The 18,806-nt window shown below is 44.8% G+C and overlaps 1 protein-coding gene across 2 annotated transcripts in view; it reads left to right on the top strand.

Moving 5' to 3' along the window:
* The window catches only part of WDR1 (WD repeat domain 1), a 47,933-nt gene that overhangs the window by 14,257 nt on the left and 14,870 nt on the right, over positions 1 to 18,806 (top strand). For both annotated transcript variants that reach the window (XM_083366929.1, XM_083366928.1), the window contains exons 3-7: positions 9,529 to 9,619; positions 13,536 to 13,683; positions 15,047 to 15,227; positions 16,085 to 16,162; positions 17,561 to 17,641. In XM_083366929.1, the coding sequence (XP_083223055.1) occupies positions 9,529 to 9,619; positions 13,536 to 13,683; positions 15,047 to 15,227; positions 16,085 to 16,162; positions 17,561 to 17,641 (579 nt within the window). The remainder of the gene's footprint in view (positions 1 to 9,528; positions 9,620 to 13,535; positions 13,684 to 15,046; positions 15,228 to 16,084; positions 16,163 to 17,560; positions 17,642 to 18,806) is intronic.

The following is an 18,806-nucleotide window of genomic DNA, read 5'->3' as shown; positions in this document are numbered from 1 at the left end:
ACTTCAGGAGGGTGCAATGCCTGTAGTGATGATTGTTGCACCGGCGAGGATCCACCACTCCGAAGAGTTTTAGGGGGAGGTTTAGCCGCCATCTTTTACTCCTCAATTATGACGCACTTTCACTTAAAGTTTAAAAAGTCCAACAAGCTCGAGAGTATAGTAAAATAATCCTCTTCACCTTTTCCTCTTGTACCGCTCTGCCTGCTCCTTTAAATCATAGTCCTTTCTTCAGGCAGGGATGGTTCGCAGACGCCTGGCTCTGCTCCAAGAAGTTCGGAGCAGAGACGCTGGCCAGCTGGGAGCAACCCAGGCTTCGGGGGAGTTCAATCCTTCAGCCGCCCAAGCTCCAAGCTCAGGCGGCCCCGGAGAACTCGACCCCTACCTGGGGCCTCACCCCCTCCTCTTCTCCCGAGGAGGGGGCTTCAAATTCGCCCGAACAGCTGATCGGCGCTGTTTCGGGCGAAAAAAACACACAGCTGAGCCGCAGGCAGCCCGGGAAGGCTGTCTTCGGCGCCGCGCCGCCACCGGAAGTCCGGAGTGCACTGCATTGTTATAGGCCACTTTAGCAAATGGTAACAAGTTGGTCCAGTTATCTTGTTGATAATTATTAAATCATCTAAGGTATTATTCTAGAACATATTTCATTTGTTCTGTTTCCCCCATTTGTTTGAGGATGATGACTAGATGGCAGTCCTTAATCAGAACCCAGAAGATCCAGAAAGGCTTTCCAGAACTTAGAAGTGAATTGGACACCCCTATCCAATATTATACATTGTGAGGTCCTATGTAGTTGATAGATATGCTGCACAATTTAGCCGAAGTTTTTGTAGTTGGGATCTTCTGACATGGGATAAAATGGGCCTGTTTCGAGAACAAATCAGTAATGACCCAAATGACAGTGTTTCTTGTGCTTTCGGGGAACTCCACAATAAAGTCCATAGAAATCTCTCTCCAGGGTGCTGAAGGGCTCACCACTGGCTGTAGGAGCCCCTGGCATTTTCCCTTGCCTTCATTTAGCTGCTGCGAAGGTATGGCAACTAGTTACATAGCTTTCAATGTCCTTTTTTTAAGGAAGGCCACCAAAATTGTCTTACTTAAAAGTGGAGGCTTTTCACAAACCCAAAATGACCCACTAACTTTACATCATGGCACACCTGCATAATCTTTAGTCTCTGGTTCACAGGAACGTATAGCTCCCCCTGACCCAGAGGTTTTTATGGTCCCGAAACCACTCATCATTCTCTAGCACCTTTTTGAACTCCTCAACCACTTTGTTATCAATCGGCATAGAGCTCTTAGTCTGGATGCTCGTTGTGACCAGGGCTGCCAACTGGTGTGCAGAAAATAGAGACTTAACTGTTCCCGACTTCACACTCTTATATTGCGGCAAATAGTGGATGGAGAAGTTAAATCGGTGGAAGTGCTGGGTCCAGCATGCCTGTTTCGGAGACAGCTTCCTAGGGGGTTTTAGCACTTCAAGGTTCTTACAATCAGTCCAGACCTGAAAAGGAATTTTACTCCCCTCTAAAAAATGCCTCCAAGCTAGGAAGGGCCATTGCACTGCATAAGCGTCCTTCTCCCAAGCAGCCCACCGCTGTTCAGTCTCAGTTAATTTCTTGGAGGTGTAAGCGCAGGGCTTCAACTGACCCTCCTGGTTCTTCTGAAGTAGTACCGCACCTACGGCTACATCACTAGCATCCTCTTGAATCACAAATGTTTTTTCCGGGTCCGGGTGCCTGAGCACCGGCTCCATGGAAAAGAGTCTCTTAAATTTTTTGAATGCGGCTTGACATTCTGCAGTCCATTTTAACGGCTGGCTAGACTTCAGTTTACTTTCTCCCTTAGTTTTCAATAGATTTGTAATGGGGAGCTCAATCTGTGCAAATGAGGGGATAAATTGTCTATAAAAGTTGGGAAATCCCAGAAAACTTTGTAACTGTTTCCTGGTGCAGGGAGGGGTCCAATCCAGGCCAGCCCGCACCTTCTCTGGATCTATCTTCTGCGAAATGCGGTAACCCAAAAAGTCAATTCTATCCTTATGAAATTCACACTTTGAGAGTTCGGCATATGGTTTGACAGAGCAGAGTTTCTTTAAGACCACTCCAACCAGTTTCATATGCTCTGCCTTCATCTCGTTGTAGATCAAGATATTGTCCAAGTACACCAAAACCCTCTTATACAGGTGTTCATGGAGGACTTCATTAATCAGTTGTTTGAACACTGCTGGTGCCCCCAGTAGTCCAAAGGGGAGCACCCTGAACTGGAAATGCTCCAGGGGGCAATTTTACATTCATCCCCTTCCTTGATTCTGATACAATAGCCTCTCACAGTGTTCTAAACCAGCCCTCTTCTCGCACCCCTAATCAAAGGAAGAGTCTGGAAAGCGTCCAAGATCAAAAGGCTTCTGCCAAGTTTTAATTACACTGTTACAAAAATACAAGAGCTTGACTTCTCAAAGAAAAAGTTGCTTTCAGCAACTAGCCCCTCCCCAGACACTTCTTTTATAGAGAGCTCAGGGCGTGGTCTCCCTGTGCCTCCTCCCGAGGAGTCCCATAGCCTTCCTTTGTTTGTCCCTGCTCGTCTGCCTCCTGCGTCGGGCGTCCTTGAACAGGGCCAGCTGTGGGTCATCATCCTCCGCACTCTCGGGCTCACACAGCTGAGAAGAGGTTCCCGGCTGAGGACTCTGCAAAGTCTCCAAATCATCATCAGCCGGTTCGTTTCCCTCCTCCCCCACATCTGAGTCCTCCGATACATCGGACCCGGCTGTCGGGCCCACAGGCTGGCCCTGAGTCACAACACTATCCCGCACCGCAGGGCCCTTCCCCCGGGTCTGCCGATCCGGATGCGGTCGGGATGGGAACTGTTCGTGAAAAGCAGTCACCAACGCAGGGGCATGAACGGCGGTCGCGTCTTCCCATGTGAAGTCCTCCGGCCCGTACCCTTTCCACTCGATCAGGTACTGGAAGCGACCTTTCAGCCAGCGGGAATCCCTGATGCTGGCGACCTCGTACTCGGGGGTGCTGTCGCCATCACGAGGTCCTGATGGGGGAGGTTCCGCTTGGCGAAGTGGACAAGCCGGTTGTTCGGGGACCAACAAGGACCGATGGAAGACGGGGTGCACGCGCAGGGAACGTGGCAGAGTTAAACGATAGGCGACCGGGTTGATGACGGCCTCGACTGGGAACGGTCCAAGGTAACGGTGGTCCAGCTTCCTCGCCGGCCGAGTGGATGGTAGGTTCCTGGTGGACAGCCAGACCCGATCCCCCACCGATAATGGAGGCGTATCCCTTCTCGACCGATCGGCGAACCTCTTGTAGTCGGCCTTGGCCTTCTCCAGCTGCCGTCGCACCAACCGATGGATCGCCTGTAACTCCGCCATGAATTCGTTCGCTGCCGGCTCCGGTGAGTCCACGGGAGAAAGGGGGAAAAACCGAGGGTGATAACCCACATTGGCCAAGAACGGTGTCATCTGCGTGGAGGTGTGCTGCGAGTTGTTAAAGGCAAACTCGGCTATGGCCAAATAGTCCACCCAATTGTCCTGCTGCAGGTTAACGTAGCAGCGCAGATACTGCTCCAAAATGCCGATGACCTTCTCGGTACCCCCGTCGGTCTGAGGATGATGCGCGGACGAGAGGCAAACCTTAATGTCCAACGCCCGCATCAACTCCTGCCAGAAGCGGGCTGTAAACTGGGCCCCCCTATCGGAGACGACTCTATCGGGAAGGCCGTGCAGCCGGAACACCTGTTGGATGAACATGCGACTAGTGGCGCGAGCTGACGGTAAGCCGCGACAGGGGATGAAGTGCGCCATCTTGGTCAACATGTCCACCACCACAAACACTGTCGTGAAGCCGGAGGATGGGGGTAGATCCGTCAGAAAGTCCATGGACACAGCCCCCCAGGGTCTCTTGGGCGTTGGCAAAGGCTGCAGTAAACCAGGCGGGGCCCCTGTCGCTGACTTGGCCTGCCTGCATGGGACGCAGGAGGTGACATAAGACTGGACATCGTGTCGGACTCGGGGCCACCAGAATGTACGGGAGACCAGGTTCAGAGTCTTGAACAGGCCAAAATGCCCCGCAGCCGGGTTATCATGACATTGGCTGAGGACGAGTCCCCTGAGTGGCCCTCCTGGAACATAGAGCCGGTCACGATAATACAGGAGTCCATCCGTGACCGACCAAGGCGAATCTGGCCCCACCTCTTCCTTCCGCTGAGCCACCCACGCCTCCTGCTGCTGCGCCTCCCGGATCCGAGCCCGTATATCCACCGGCTCCCGCACCGCAGCAAAAGACTCGACGGGGATCACGGTCCTGGGCGGAAGCTTGTCTTCCACTCGGGTGTACTCGGGCTTCCTGGACAGAGCATCCGCTCTCTGGTTGTGCCCGCTTGGTATGTACCGCACCCGGAAGTCAAACCTCGCAAAGAAGAGGGACCACCGGATCTGGCGTTGGTTCAAATTCCGAGCGGTCTGCAGGCTTTCCAGATTCTTGTGGTCCGTCCGGACCTCGATTTGATGCCGCGCCCCCTCCAGATGATGCCTCCAAGCCTCGAACGCCGCCTTGATGGCCAGCAGCTCCTTCTCCCAGATGGTATAGTTGCGCTCCGAGGGATTCAATTTCCGTGAGTGATACGCGCAAGGGAAAAGGGTACCGTTGGGCGTCGCTGCCTGAAGTAACACGGCCCCAATGGCAATGTCGGAGGCGTCCGCCTCCACGACAAATGGCCGTTGCGGGTCAGGATGCTTCAAGATGGGCTCCTTCATGAAGGCGTCCTTCAGAGCTTGGAACGCCTGTTGTTCGGGGGCGTTCCACTGGAACCGAGTCTTCTTCTGCAGGAGCCGGGTGAGGGGGGCTGTCAAGGCAGCAAAGCCAGGGATGAATGTCCGATAGTAGTTGGCAAATCCAAGAAGTCGCTGAATATCCTTCACGCGACGCGGGGGTTGCCAACTCTGCAATGACTCAACTTTACTCGGTTCCATGGCGATGCCCTCAGGAGAAATGCGGTGACCCAGGAAATCAATGGTCACCTGGTAGAACTGGCACTTCTCCAACTTGGCAAACAGCCGATGATTCCGGAGGCGCTGCAGGACCTGACGGAGATGCTGATGATGCACTTCACGCGACGGGGAGTAAATCAGGATGTCGTCCAGGTAAATCACAACAAACTGGTCCAACAGATCCCGAAAGACGTCATTCATAAAATGCTGAAACACAGCGGGGGCGTTGGTCAGGCCAAACGGCATCACCGTGTACTCGAAATGTCCATAGCGAGTACCAAACGCCGTCTTCCACTCATCACCCGGCCGAACCCTGACGAGGTTGTAAGCTCCACGCAGGTCCAGTTTCGTGAAGATCTTAGCCTCCCGGAGTCGGTCCAAGAGCTCGGGGATGAGGGGCAGCGGGTAGCGGTTACGCACCGTGATAGCGTTGAGTTTCCGGTAGTCACAGCAAAGCCGTAACTCGCCCGACTTCTTTTTGACGAAGAGCACGGGCGCAGACACTGGCGAGGACGAGGGCCGGATGAAACCACGAGCCAAGTTCTTCGTCAGGAAGTCCCGCAATGCAGCCAACTCGGGCTCCGACATGGAGTACAAACGCCCCACTGGGAGAGGCGCATCAGGGACTAGGTCAATGGAGCAGTCGTAGGGCCTGTGCGGGGGTAATTGGTCCGCCTCTGACTCGCTGAACACGTCAGCAAAGTCGGACAGTTCGGGAGGCAAGGAAACCCCTGAGGAACCCTCCACCTGGCCGGCACAGATATGGCGGGTGTGGTCCACGCACTGCAAACTTGGGAAGGTGACCAAGTTCTGAGACCAATAGATCTGTGGATCATGCGCCCGGAGCCACGCCAGTCCCAAGACCACGGGGAAGTGCAGATCCGAAGTGACGTAGAACTGAATGGCCTCCACATGGGTACTGATGGCCATACACACGGGTTGCGTGGCGGCCGTGATAGGCCCGGACAGGAGCACTCGACCATCGATGGTCTCCACAAGCATGGGCGGATCCACTGGACACTGGGGAACAGCCCATTTGGCCACAAAGGCCGAATCCATAAAGTTAGTGGTAGCCCCAGAGTCAATTAAGACATGGACTGGAATCCCCTCTGACTTGCCAGGGAGGATCAGACGTGCCTCCAAAATCAAATGCCGTGGAGGTTCACAGGCACCGTTGGAACGGCGTCGCTCGGAGTGGATGTTGTGGGTCGCCCGATCTTTCACACCGTCTAGATCGGGCTCGGGCCGTTTCCCGATAACAAAGCAGGGGACTTTCTCAGGGCAGGCTTGGTCACTGACGCCCGCTGACGCTTCTTCGGGCAAGAAGCAGCCAAATGTCCAGGGTCCCCACAGTAAAAACACAACCCCTCCGATCGTCGTCTGTCCATTTCCGTCACCGATAGACGGGACCTGGCGGCACCCAGCTCCATTGGCTCCTCCCTCTGGACCGGGGGCTCACGCACAACAGGGGCGGCAGGGGTCTGTGGGGTGGCACGGCGACTCTTACGCTGCTGCAGCCGGGCATCGATCCGCAGACAAAGATGGATCAGCCCATTCAGGTCTGAGGGAATGTCCACGCGGGCCAGCTCATCCAACATCTCCTCTGACAAGCCATCCTGAAAGGCATCCACGAGCGCAGCCTCATTCCAGGCGGAATCCTGGCTAAGCAGCCGGAAATCGCTGATATAGGCCTGTAGAGGGCGCTGACCCTGCCTCAAAGCTTTCAGGCGTCGGGTGGCCGTCTGTGCCTTAATCGGGTCCTCGTACATGAGGCGCATATGGTCACAAAACCCCCCAAAGTTATCCAACAAAGGGCTAGGCTGTGCCAACAGAGGCGTGCCCCAACGAGCTGCATCTCCCGACAGAAGGCTCAACACGAATCCCACCTTATCTCGGTCAGTGGGGAAATCAGCTGCTTTCACGCTGATATAAAGCTGGCATTGTCCCAGGAAGGCAGGAAACAGTTCTGAATTACCAGCGAATTTATCCGGCATAGCTATCTGACATTTCCTCCTGGGTGGGGGGGGCAGCATGTACCTGAGCCTGCAGTTGTGCCACCTGAGTGGCCAGCAAGGTGAGTTGCTGGTTGAGCTGGACATTCTCGGCAAGAAGCTGCTCCATCGTAGTATTAAGGGGTGGGTGGCTGAAAGCAAACTGTTCTAAACCAGCCCTCTTCTCGCACCCCTAATCAAAGGAAGAGTCTGGAAAGCGTCCAAGATCAAAAGGCTTCTGCCAAGTTTTAATTACACTGTTACAAAAATACAAGAGCTTGACTTCTCAAAGAAAAAGTTGCTTTCAGCAACTAGCCCCTCCCCAGACACTTCTTTTATAGAGAGCTCAGGGCGTGGTCTCCCTGTGCCTCCTCCCGAGGAGTCCCATAGCCTTCCTTTGTTTGTCCCTGCTCGTCTGCCTCCTGCGTCGGGCGTCCTTGAACAGGGCCAGCTGTGGGTCATCATCCTCCGCACTCTCGGGCTCACACAGCTGAGAAGAGGTTCCCGGCTGAGGACTCTGCAAAGTCTCCAAATCATCATCAGCCGGTTCGTTTCCCTCCTCCCCCACATCTGAGTCCTCCGATACATCGGACCCGGCTGTCGGGCCCACAGGCTGGCCCTGAGTCACAACACACAGGTCTTCTATAATCAGCACATACGAGAAGAGATCCATCCTTTTTCTCCTGAAATAGAACAGGCTTCCACCTGGGGTCTAGCCAGTTGAACCCCTGGGTCAAATTCTTATTGATGAACTTGCGTAGCTGATCTAACTCCCTGGGAGTCATGGAATATAGTTTCGGTTTTGGTAGCTTGACCCCTGGGATGATTTCAAGGTTGACTCAGCCTTCCATCCTTCCGAGGTAGGTAAAATGAGGACCCAGATTGTTGGGGGCAATAAGCTGACTTTGTAATAATGCCGCTTGGGGTGTGTGTGAAAGCCCTAATAAGCAGGCATATACATAGAATGAAGGCTACTGCTAAGCTTGTAAGCCGCCCTGAGTCTTCGGAGAAGGGCGGGATATAAATGGAATTAAAAAAAAAAAAAAAATTGCACAGTCCATAGGTCGGTGAGGCGGGAGCTTGTCCGACCTCTTCTCACTGAAACCCCTCAGCCAGGTCATGATATTCTTTTGGAATGCCCTGTAGTCCTTGCTCTCTCAAGGCAGATGCCAATTCCCGCTTCCAGCCCTCTACTTTATAACCATGCATACTTTGGGTAGGGGTTCTCCTCTTTGGAAATTTTAGTCACCCTTCTCCAGTCAGGGGATTCCATTTCTTTAACCAGGTTAGCTCAAGGACAAGAGGCCATTCCATACCGGGAGCCACAATGAAAGCTAAAGTCTCTGAGTGGCTTCCCATGGTCAGTCCCAAGGGCTTGGTGACAAAGCTTTCTGGAATGCCCCCTGCCATGGACCCATCGAACTGACAAAGTGATTGGATATTTGAGTTTCCTTAGGGGAACCCCTAATTTTCAACTAGGTTGGGCTTATTAGGCTCTAAGTTCATCCTGAGTCTAACAGCGCCACGAGGGCCATTTTCTTGCCTGTGCCTGGGATCGACAGTTCTATGGGCATGGTTATGGGGTCAGTTGGCCCACTTACCAGGGGATTGCATTCCAGTGATTAGTTAATTAGATGACCCACTGTTTCTTCAGCTTTTTTGTAGAGATGGCACTTGCTATTTGTTGCTATCTTCTCAATTCTGTCCTTGTATGCATTTGTTTTTAAGGGTTGGTCTTGTGTCTTAGCCCCTCTGTCTCTGTTGTCCCTGGCATTTTCTTTAATGTACTGACCATGCCTCCTTTCTGTTCTTCATTTGATCTTTTTTGAAAGCCAGTTTGGTCTCTCCAGTATTCAGTAGCCCTACCTGATGTACTAGCTTCAGGGCATCTTCTTCTTCCAATGCCCTTTTTGATTTTCAGCCATCTGATATACTTGCAACATTTCATGCCTACCTATCTTCCTGGTAAATAGAATCTGTCAACATTGCTGCTTAGATGATGGGCAAGATTCATTATCATTGTTCTGGGAATTAATAACAATAATAACAACAACAGCAATAATAATACAGTATTATTTTTAGCTACTCAGTTCCAAAGAGTAAGTGGCTTAAAAGAATAAGAACCATTTCTCCCTCCCTCTACATAAAAATAGGACATAGCCCTCAAAAACCTTATACAATTAAAAATAAAAATAACTTGACCACTTTGTAGAAAGCAAGTAGGAAACTAGAAGCTCAGCCTTCCTCAGGAACAAGCTATTTTCTAGATTGGGAGCTGCTCCTGAGAAAGCCACTTGCCCCTGTCCTGTACTTTGTTGGGGCAAGAACCTTCTGTCTGCCCCCCTTTCCCAAATGCCCTCCCTGGACAGGCATCTAATTAGCAGAGACATGTCTGAAGCTATCACAAGCCAGATATTAATACTATCCCATAGTGGCAAAGAATCTTTTATCGGATCAGCTAGCAAAAATGGATAATTGACAATGAATGGGGAATTTCTGTTTTTTGAAAAGTTACATTTTGAAGTTCTATTTCTCTTACAGAATCCAGCAATTGCTGACATCTATACTGAACACGCCCATCAAGTTGTGGTGGCCAAGTATGCACCCAGTGGTTTCTACATCGCATCTGGAGGTAGAGTGTAAAAGTGTAAATATGCATTTCTTTGTAATCCCATGCAGGGTCATGTTCACTTATGCCCACCAAGAAGTATGTTTCTCTGCTTCCTTGTGGTTTTATATGATTTTCAGTGTTGTACACTTATCAACAGCAATGCCACCTAGGTCCTAGACTTATATACTGCTCCATAGTGCTTTACAGCACTCTCTGAACGGTTTACAATGCCAGCATATTGTCTCAATAATCTGGCTCCTCATTTTACAGATCTTGAAAGGATGGAAGGCTGAATCAAGCTTGAGGCTGGTCAGAATCAAACTTCAGGCTGTGGAGAGAGCAAGTCTGCAATATTGCAATCTAACCCCTGTGCTATCAGGGCTCTTTTAATTTGCTGTTATTGGTATAATACTGTATCAATATTGTATTCTTGGGCTAAGAGACTGCATGTGAATCTTTTGAATGATTCTTTCATTGCAGGATCCAATCTGGGTCAGTCACTGGGACCAGAATGTACCTCTGTGAACAATTCAGGCAGAATGGGTACCCACAAGCATTTATTACAAGATGCCTGTGTAACATGCAAAGAAGAGAAAGGAAGAAATGCATAGAATAGGAGCCAAGGGCATGGCAACACAAGAAAACAATAGCTAAAAACTTAATAGCCGGCCATCAACACCCCAATGGACCATTTTAAAAGAAAGCCACACAGCCAGGCATGACATAAATGTTGTGCATAGATTAGTCCAAAACACCATTTGGGTAGAGAGAGGTTTCCTGAGGATGGGTCTAGCACGAGTCTGAAAGCTTGGAAGACTAAACCTCTGGTCCCAATGACTGTTTCAAATTGGATCCTGAACATTATCCTAGGACACATATATTTGCCTTCATTCATGATTCTTTCATTGGTGGATTTAGATGTGCTTCTACTCTAAACCTCATTTCCCCTTCCACCCCCATGCCCCTTTTCTGTGTGCTATCAGCTAATCTTGGAGAGGAGACAAAGAGAAGAACAGTAGTACTTAAATTTTTGAATTTTCAGTATTTCTCTATAAATATGACCTAAAATGCCATCCATTGTCCTCACAAATTCATTTATTTATTGAGGAAAATGATCCAATATACATATTTGTGTATGGCAAAGAATATGAATCTTTGCTTTCAGTAACTTTGTGACCCCTACCCCAGCCAGCAATAACTTCAGCTAAATATTTCCAATAACTCTTGATCAATCCTGCACACCAGCTGGATAAGTTTTAACTCATATCCTCCTTACAGAACAGCTTTATTTCAGGGATGTTGGGGAGTTTCCTCACATGAATTGCTTGCTTCAGTTCTTCCACAACATTTCAATGGAATTAAGGCTAGAATTTTGGCTTGCTTTTCCAAAACATTAAATTTCTTCTGCTTTCTTAATTTTTGGTCCTATAATTTGTACACTTTAGGTTGCTGTTTTGCTGCATGATCCACTTTCTCTTAAGCCTAGTTCATAACAGATACCATGACACCTTCCTGTAGAACTTTCTGGTACAATTCAGAATTCATAGTTTATCAATGATGGCAAGTCATCCAGGGTCCAGAGGCAGGAAGGCTAGACCAAGGGTAGGCAACCTTGGCTCTTTTATGACTCGTGGACTTCAACTCCCAGAAATCATGAGCCAGCATGGCTAAGCATGGAAACTTTCCATTTCTCCTCAGCATAGCTGACTCAGGAATTCTGGGACTTTCATAATGAACACGCAGAATTTTTTTAAGTAAACATCCTCCCACCTATTATCATTCCATTGATTGAAACCGCTGATTCTAATTTTCTCTCCTGCTGAACTGAACATTGCAGAAGTTCACATACTTTTGCCGAAGACAAAATATATGTGGCTTTGAATCATTTTCCTCAATGAATAAGTGTGTAGAGAACAAATCATGTTTTAGGTCATATGTATGCAGAAATATTGAAAATTCCAAAGGATTCACAAATATGTAAGCACACTGTACTTGCAGATGCTATTGTGATGTAAACATTACATAATAGCTTTCTGCTTGGTGCAAAGTGTACCTAGGGTATTTTTAGCCCCAGAATGAAGTTGCCTTGTAAAAATTGCAGTGATTTTTTCTCTTTTACCATAAAGAAAATAAATAAAATGCAAGAATTGACATCCTTCTTTTGCTTATTTATTAAATCAGCAGTGCAGTTTTATTTGTTTCTTATAATGTCTAATATAGCCACAGTTACATACATTTTACATTAAAATGAATTTGGTAAATTAAGCAGATGTTCCAGCCTTTCTTTCTGCCATTAGAAAAGTTGTCAGCTTCCTCCAATTTGTAACTGAATGAGAATTGCTTTAACTTTCTAAATAGGAAACAATATATAAATATTTTAATTTCATCCACAAAGTATATGCTTAAATAAGAATTTATCCATCTAAGCACTAAAGATAAAAGCACATGAACAAATATATTGATTCAGTCCAGGCAGTGGAAGAATGTAAATAAAGCTGGGGTTCAGGGAGTAACTGCCTCTTTGTAAATGTTGAAATTACAGCGAAGTGACAAAAAGAGATTAGTTTCACAAAAAATCCCGTAGCCTCCTTTGAGGAGCTTAAATTATATAAATCAAGCAACGCAGGGAAAAGATTAAAGGGTACAGCATAATATGTTGCTTTCTTGAAATTTAGCATAGATCTCCATAAAATGAAGTGGGCTTTATTTAATACTTCTTTTTTAAGAGGATTTTATGTAACATCTATATGAAGGTCCAGGCCATCTGGCAGGATAGGGCTAGTACATCTGTCCTCAGGCTCCCTGATCTCTCAGTAACTTTCAGTACTGTTGATTGCAGTAGCCTGCAAGGTTTGGAGGGGAAGGTCACCAAGTTGCAGTGGTTCTCTAGCTCAGAACTTTTCAACTTTTTCACCCATTGTACCATTTTTAGGATATGGGAATATCTGAGTACCACCAGTTGCGTAGCAAGGTATGAAAAACTTGATGAGCCCCCCCCCAAAAGGAAAAAAGTGATAGAGTACAACAGTTCGCTTAGTGACTGTTCAAAGTTACAACAGCACTGAAAAAAGTGACATGACTATTTTTCACACTTATGAGTCATCTCTTAGTCCATGGTCTGATACTTTCAGCATGCTGTTTATACCCTATTGTACAACTTAGTCCAGCCATGTGATGCTACTGAGCTCCTGTCCCAGTGTCTGCAGGTTCCAGATTGAGCAGGTGTTACTATTTGGCACATTCTGGGTCCAGAGATATTCCATGTTTGTTCATACATTATTTGAATACTGCAATGCATTCTATATGGTCTTGGCCTTTAAAAAATATTCAGAACTTGCCCTTGGTACAAAACCAGTCCTCAGTGCAATATATGAGCATATCACCACTGTATTAAAAACTGTATTGTCACTTGTCCTCTAGATACAATACAAGGTACTAATTTTTAATGTTAGTTAATTGATATAAATTTAACCTTTGTTTAAGTCCTTACTACTTAGGTCCTTACTATTTGAGGCTTCTAACTCCTGTTAACAATTATTCTGGTCATTAAAAATCCAGAAGCAGAAGAGAGCTTTCTCCTGTATCTGTGAATGCACTCTTGCAACATAGATTTGATCCCCGTTTTTTACATCTTGAGAAGAATAGTATCTCTTTGGCCAGACTTTAATGGACAATGGTTTTATTATTCATGATTTTATTATTTTATTGTCCATATTCAGTATATGCTATAATTTGTAAAGCCATCTTGAATACTCCTTTTGAGCAGAAAGACTTAATAGATACCAAATAAAAGCAGAAATAATATGTTTGTTCAATAGCAGGCATATGAATACTTTAGAGCTGGTATATCTTAAATTTTGAAAGTTAGGATCTGATAAATATGCAGTATTTTAATCTTGCTTGACAAATTTGTGTGTGTGTGTTTGTGCTTTGACAGATATCTCTGGAAAGCTTAGAATTTGGGACACCACACAGAAGGAACATCTATTAAAATATGAATATCAGCCATTTGCAGGAAAGATAAAAGATATTGCATGGACTGAAGATAGCAAGAGAATTGCTGCTGTTGGAGAAGGAAGGGAAAAGTTAGTAAGCCCCAAGTTCTATTCAATCCCTTATATTCTTTATTCTTAACAACTTTGGGTTTTTAATTTCCAGATGAAATGTACTTCTTTAAGAGCTGAATCTTTCTTGAGAATGCATCCTCTTGGACTCCATAAGCAAAACACTCCCTTTTTAATGACAATAATGGCAAAGGCTTGTTGTGTTAAATCTACCCTATCAATTAATTCATGGGACTCATCCTGTTGGAATTCAAAATATTAAAATGTATCGCTGTTTAAAATGAGGTGGGACAACATGGGAAAGTGGTTGGTGCAAGAATTATTTCTTAGGTCACTAAATTCTAGCTTTTGTTTTTAAATTTCCACATCCAAAGGTGAAGTGGAATTTTAAAGAATTCTAAATTCTAAGAAATCTCCATTTATAACAGAATTTTGTGGGTAGTCATATCTATGTGAACCCTAAAGCTTCCTCTTTCTGTTATATATTCAGAATGGACAGTTATTAATAGTTATATGTTACTTATATATAAGGGTGTAGGTCTGTATTTATGTTGTATATAGTATGTTTAAGTGTGTGTTATTTATGTGTACACTTCGAGAGCAAGCTACTAAATTTCATTTTTAATGTGTGCCATTGTGCCCACAGTAAAAAATGACAACGGTTATCTAATATGTAAAATCTAATATTCCTTTGTTGTTGTATGTACATTTAGCTCTTCGCTGTAGTTCAGCATCAACCATTTTTTTATGTTACTATAAAGCTCTTAGATGTCAAAAAGTGGAGAAATTCTAGGAAAAAAGAGTTGATTTCAGTTTTGCTATAATGAGGTCTTGCTGCTTTATGTCCAGAAATATTGGCACTATATTTTCTTCTTTAGTTTTCAATGTTGTCAGCCTCTTTTTTTCCTTATATGGAGTGTTTGACTATAAAATATTATGTCTATTTTTCATTCCAGCATCCTTATATAAATACACAGAATATATCTTTTCAGGAATTAGGTATTTGTAAATAAAGCAATAATTTATGTCAATAAGAAACTCATGCTTTGCTTTGCTTTGCTGGTATTCATCATGCAAAGAAGTTTTATTTAAAATTATTTGGTTGTAGATAAAATTCTTTTTTGTGTAAAGTGATAGAATTAATTATATCTTTAGCAGTTGTTGCAGAAAATCAGTTGCTATTGCAGCCTGATTTTGTTCATCTTTGAGAACCTTTTTATTTTATTCTTAAATTACACTAAATAATATGATAAAACTATTAAGTAGGAAGGAAGAAAATAAGAGAGAGATAAGATAAGCAACATCTGCATATTTTTGAACTTTAGACCTTTTCAACACCTTAAAAGTATTCCTATTTCATTAAGTCTTTGTTTTGCATAAATAGATTTGGAGCAGTCTTCTTGTGGGATACTGGTTCTTCAGTAGGTGAGCTTGCGGGTCACAACAAAGTAATAAATACAGTGGACATTAAACAGACAAGGCCGTATCGCTTAGCAACTGGCAGTGATGACAACTGTGCTGCTTTCTTTGAAGGACCACCATTCAAATTCCAGTTCACCATTAGCGTGAGTTTGTTTTCTTTCCTACGCAGAGTCCAGCTTTGTGGTCAGAATCTTCTCTCACCTTCTTGTGTTAGCTGAAAGCACTTTCCACATCCTTGAGAAATAGGCAACTTTACTTATGGAGGACTGTTGTAGAGGGCCTGCATCTACAGTATGTCAGTGAGGTATTGCTTCTGGAATGGGGTCTGAAAGCTCCTTTATACAAACAGAGGATGAAAAGCATTTGTAGTAAATATGTTAAAGTCTCAGAGAAGCCTGTACAGATGCAGTAGTTTTAGATAGGATAAGCAACATCTGCATATTTTTGAACTTTAGACCTTTTCAACACCTTAAAAGTATTCCTATTTCATTATTTCCCATGCTTAGGAAATAACGTAGATTAACATGCAAGCTTCAGACTTTGCCATCTTTGAAGGGGGCTTCTGACTTTATTGCTGTGGAAAATGGGTACCATGCTTTGTCTGGGAAATGGTTGGCCACAAACTAGCCTTCTGTGTCAGCCTGTGAAGTGCTTAATAAGATTTAACACTGACTTCTTGTATCTCCACCAATAATGTGCCTGATACAAAGATAAACATATTATGAATTTTTCTTAAATCCTAATTTCTCCAGACAACATAATTTGTATATTCCTATCCTCTGAATATGATCTCTTAGCCTGCCTCCCGTGAACTGCCAGTAATCATTCTCAGCAGTTTGATGGATAAGACTGAAATATCAGATATTTTGTGCATCTGGAGGATACTGTTTATGAACTTCAGAAGCAGGATACTCTGCTATACATTTATTTATTTATTAGACTGTTTGCCACCCATCTCAACTAGTATAATGTTCTTACTGTGTATTTCTTTCTCCTTTAGGACCACAGCCGCTTTGTTAACTGTGTGAGGTTCTCTCCTGATGGAAATAGACTTGCTACAGCCAGTGCAGATGGCCAGGTAAAAATAATAATAATAAAATGCAAGGCATGCTTTGAATGAAACAGGTGTCAGTTTAATCCCTAATAAGTTATTGGACCTATTTTCAAGAGCACATGACTCACTTTAGTCTGGGTTCTAATTCTCATGCATTAAAATGGAACATTTAATGTGGTTGTATCTGATGCCTCTTATATACAGTAGTTTCCTTTTAAAGAAATATATTCAGCATCAACAAAAGAATCAGAGTTTTAAAAGCATTTCATATGAAAAGCATTTCACACGAGAATAGAACCATTTCAATGAATATATTTGCTTGAATTTACAGAAAAGCAGTTATTCTTTCTCAAGTAGTTACATTGAGAATCATACTGCTAGGATGTGGATGGGCATAAATATTCTAGTAGTAAAGAAAGTGAGAACAATGGGCAGAAGGGAAAAAAATAATACCAAGAAAGATGGAGACCTTGTACCGATGTTAAAAAGAACAGCACTAAGGAGAGATTGAGAGAGAAGAAATACAGGTAGTCCTCGACTTGCAACAGTTCATTTAATGACCGTTCAAAGTTACAACAGTACTGCTAAATGTGACTGATGACTGTTTTTCAGTTATGACCTTTGCAGCTTCCCCATGATCATGTGATCGAACTTCAGATGCTGGGCAGCTGGTTTATATTTATAACTGTTGCTGTGTCCCAAGGTCACATGATTATCTTTTGCAATCTTCTGACAAGCAAAGTCAATAGGGATTCACTTATCAACTGTGTTACTACTTATCAAGTGCAGTGATTCACTTGACAACTGTGGCAAGAAAGATCATAAAATGGGGCAAAATTCACTTAACAAATGTCTCAGCAACAGAAATGTTGGGCTTAACTGTGATAAGTCAAGGACTACCTATAGACAAAAGTCTCTTGCCATCCTTGAGTGCACCATCTTGGAACTGACTCTCAGTTCTCAACCATAGTTTATCTCTAGTAGTGGTACAAGCATTTGGAGGAGGTCTTCCTCAGGCAGACTTACTTTCCATATATGCTTTGGAAGGTGGTCTATGGTCCTGTGAGATACTCAAATGGTAGCTAGTCACTGCTATTGATAATGCAGTGGTTGAAATCATACTTTTTAAAAGTCTGATACCTAAGGTTCCAGTGCCGACCCAACTCTGATGCCAACTGCTTCTTTCCAAGAATAAACATGGCAGTAACTACATGAAAAAGAAATGCATGTAGCTGTGGAAAAGGGATTCGTTCTATTGTTAGCAAGGCCTGCATGCTTCTTAGCTCTTGTGTTACAAAGAAACAGATTTTTTACTCATTGATTTATGCTAAAGGTGTTTTTTTCTTGAAATATTAGTGTTTACTATAATGCAATCCATAAATTAACTTTTCCAAGATAGTCTCTTTTTAAAATTCTGAACAGATTATTATTTATGATGGCAAAACTGGAGAAAAAATTGATGCTCTTGGTGGAAACAAAGCACATGATGGAGGTATTTATGCGGTAAGTATATTCCAATTGTGCTCTGGATTTATATCGGTTTGAATGACTTATTAAGCTGCAGAACTAGTACTATGTTGTAGCCACAACAGCATCATAATGGTATGGTTAGGCAACTGTACAAGAATTCAACATATCCCATGTCAGGCACAGAGAAATAAGTTCTTGGATCCACCAAGCTCAGAACTCTCCCAGGATTACATTATTTGAAGCATCAAGTCTAAACTGTATCAAGGATGTTTGTCCTGTGAGACCACTGTATTGGAAGTATCTGGATTTTAGTGAAAAGCTGAAGAAAATCCAGGCCAGGCCAGGCTTTTCATATTCAGACTTAGTAAGTCGTTGAGTGAAGTGGTCAATAAGTGAGATGTCATATGACTGCTTTGCTCAATGATTGCAATCCTGGCATTCTTGGTTGCAGCGGTTAAACTATCTTGTAGGTCATTAAGTCGATGGAGTTGCAGGTAAGGGGGATGGGAGAAGCCCAGTGCAAACCATGCCACATTGGAAGAGTGCTGCAGTGTGAAGCAAAGCTGAAATTGCCACAGCTCCAGCCCTGCAATGTGGCCCTCACTGATGGCAGGACCAGGATTGGGGCCTTTATTGCCTCCAACTGTTATCACTGCCCCCAGGCTTCCATTTCAGCCATAGTGCCGCAATTGCAACTGAAAAATGTCACCTCATGCCATTCTCAAGAGGTGTGGAGAATGGCACAATTGCTCTTGCCACCCATCACTCCCTAGGGTCTTATGCATGCTATTCACCTTCAGCCTGCTGCTTAGAGACCCATGCCATTCTCCATGTTGTCATCCTATTCAGAGAAGAAATGTGGGTTCATGTGATCCTTCAGAAGCCTCATTTTGGTCATTCAGAGTTACTTCTGGTGTGCTCCTTAACACCTTTCAGGGGGTGCGTGGAGATTCCATTTATCATGGGGATGTGCGTGTGTGGAGTGTATATCCAGGAGAGGGTCAGAGAGGTTCCACGGGGATATGGCCTAGGTTAGGGAGGATAGGTAGAGGTAAGCAGAGGTGCGAGGGAGGCTCAGCAACATTCAGGGAGAGTGTGTGGGAGTACACAAAAGTTAGGTAAGGAAGTATCCCTGAAACAATCACCCAACAGGTCACAGGTTTTCTAGTATTATGTATTATTAATGCTAAAAACAGTG

The sequence above is a fragment of the Vipera ursinii genome (genome assembly GCF_947247035.1).
Source record: "Vipera ursinii genome assembly, chromosome: 7".
NCBI lineage: Eukaryota > Metazoa > Chordata > Lepidosauria > Squamata > Viperidae > Vipera > Vipera ursinii.
Note: the sequence above shows the minus strand (reverse complement) of the source record. Positions and strands in the feature narration are given on the sequence as shown.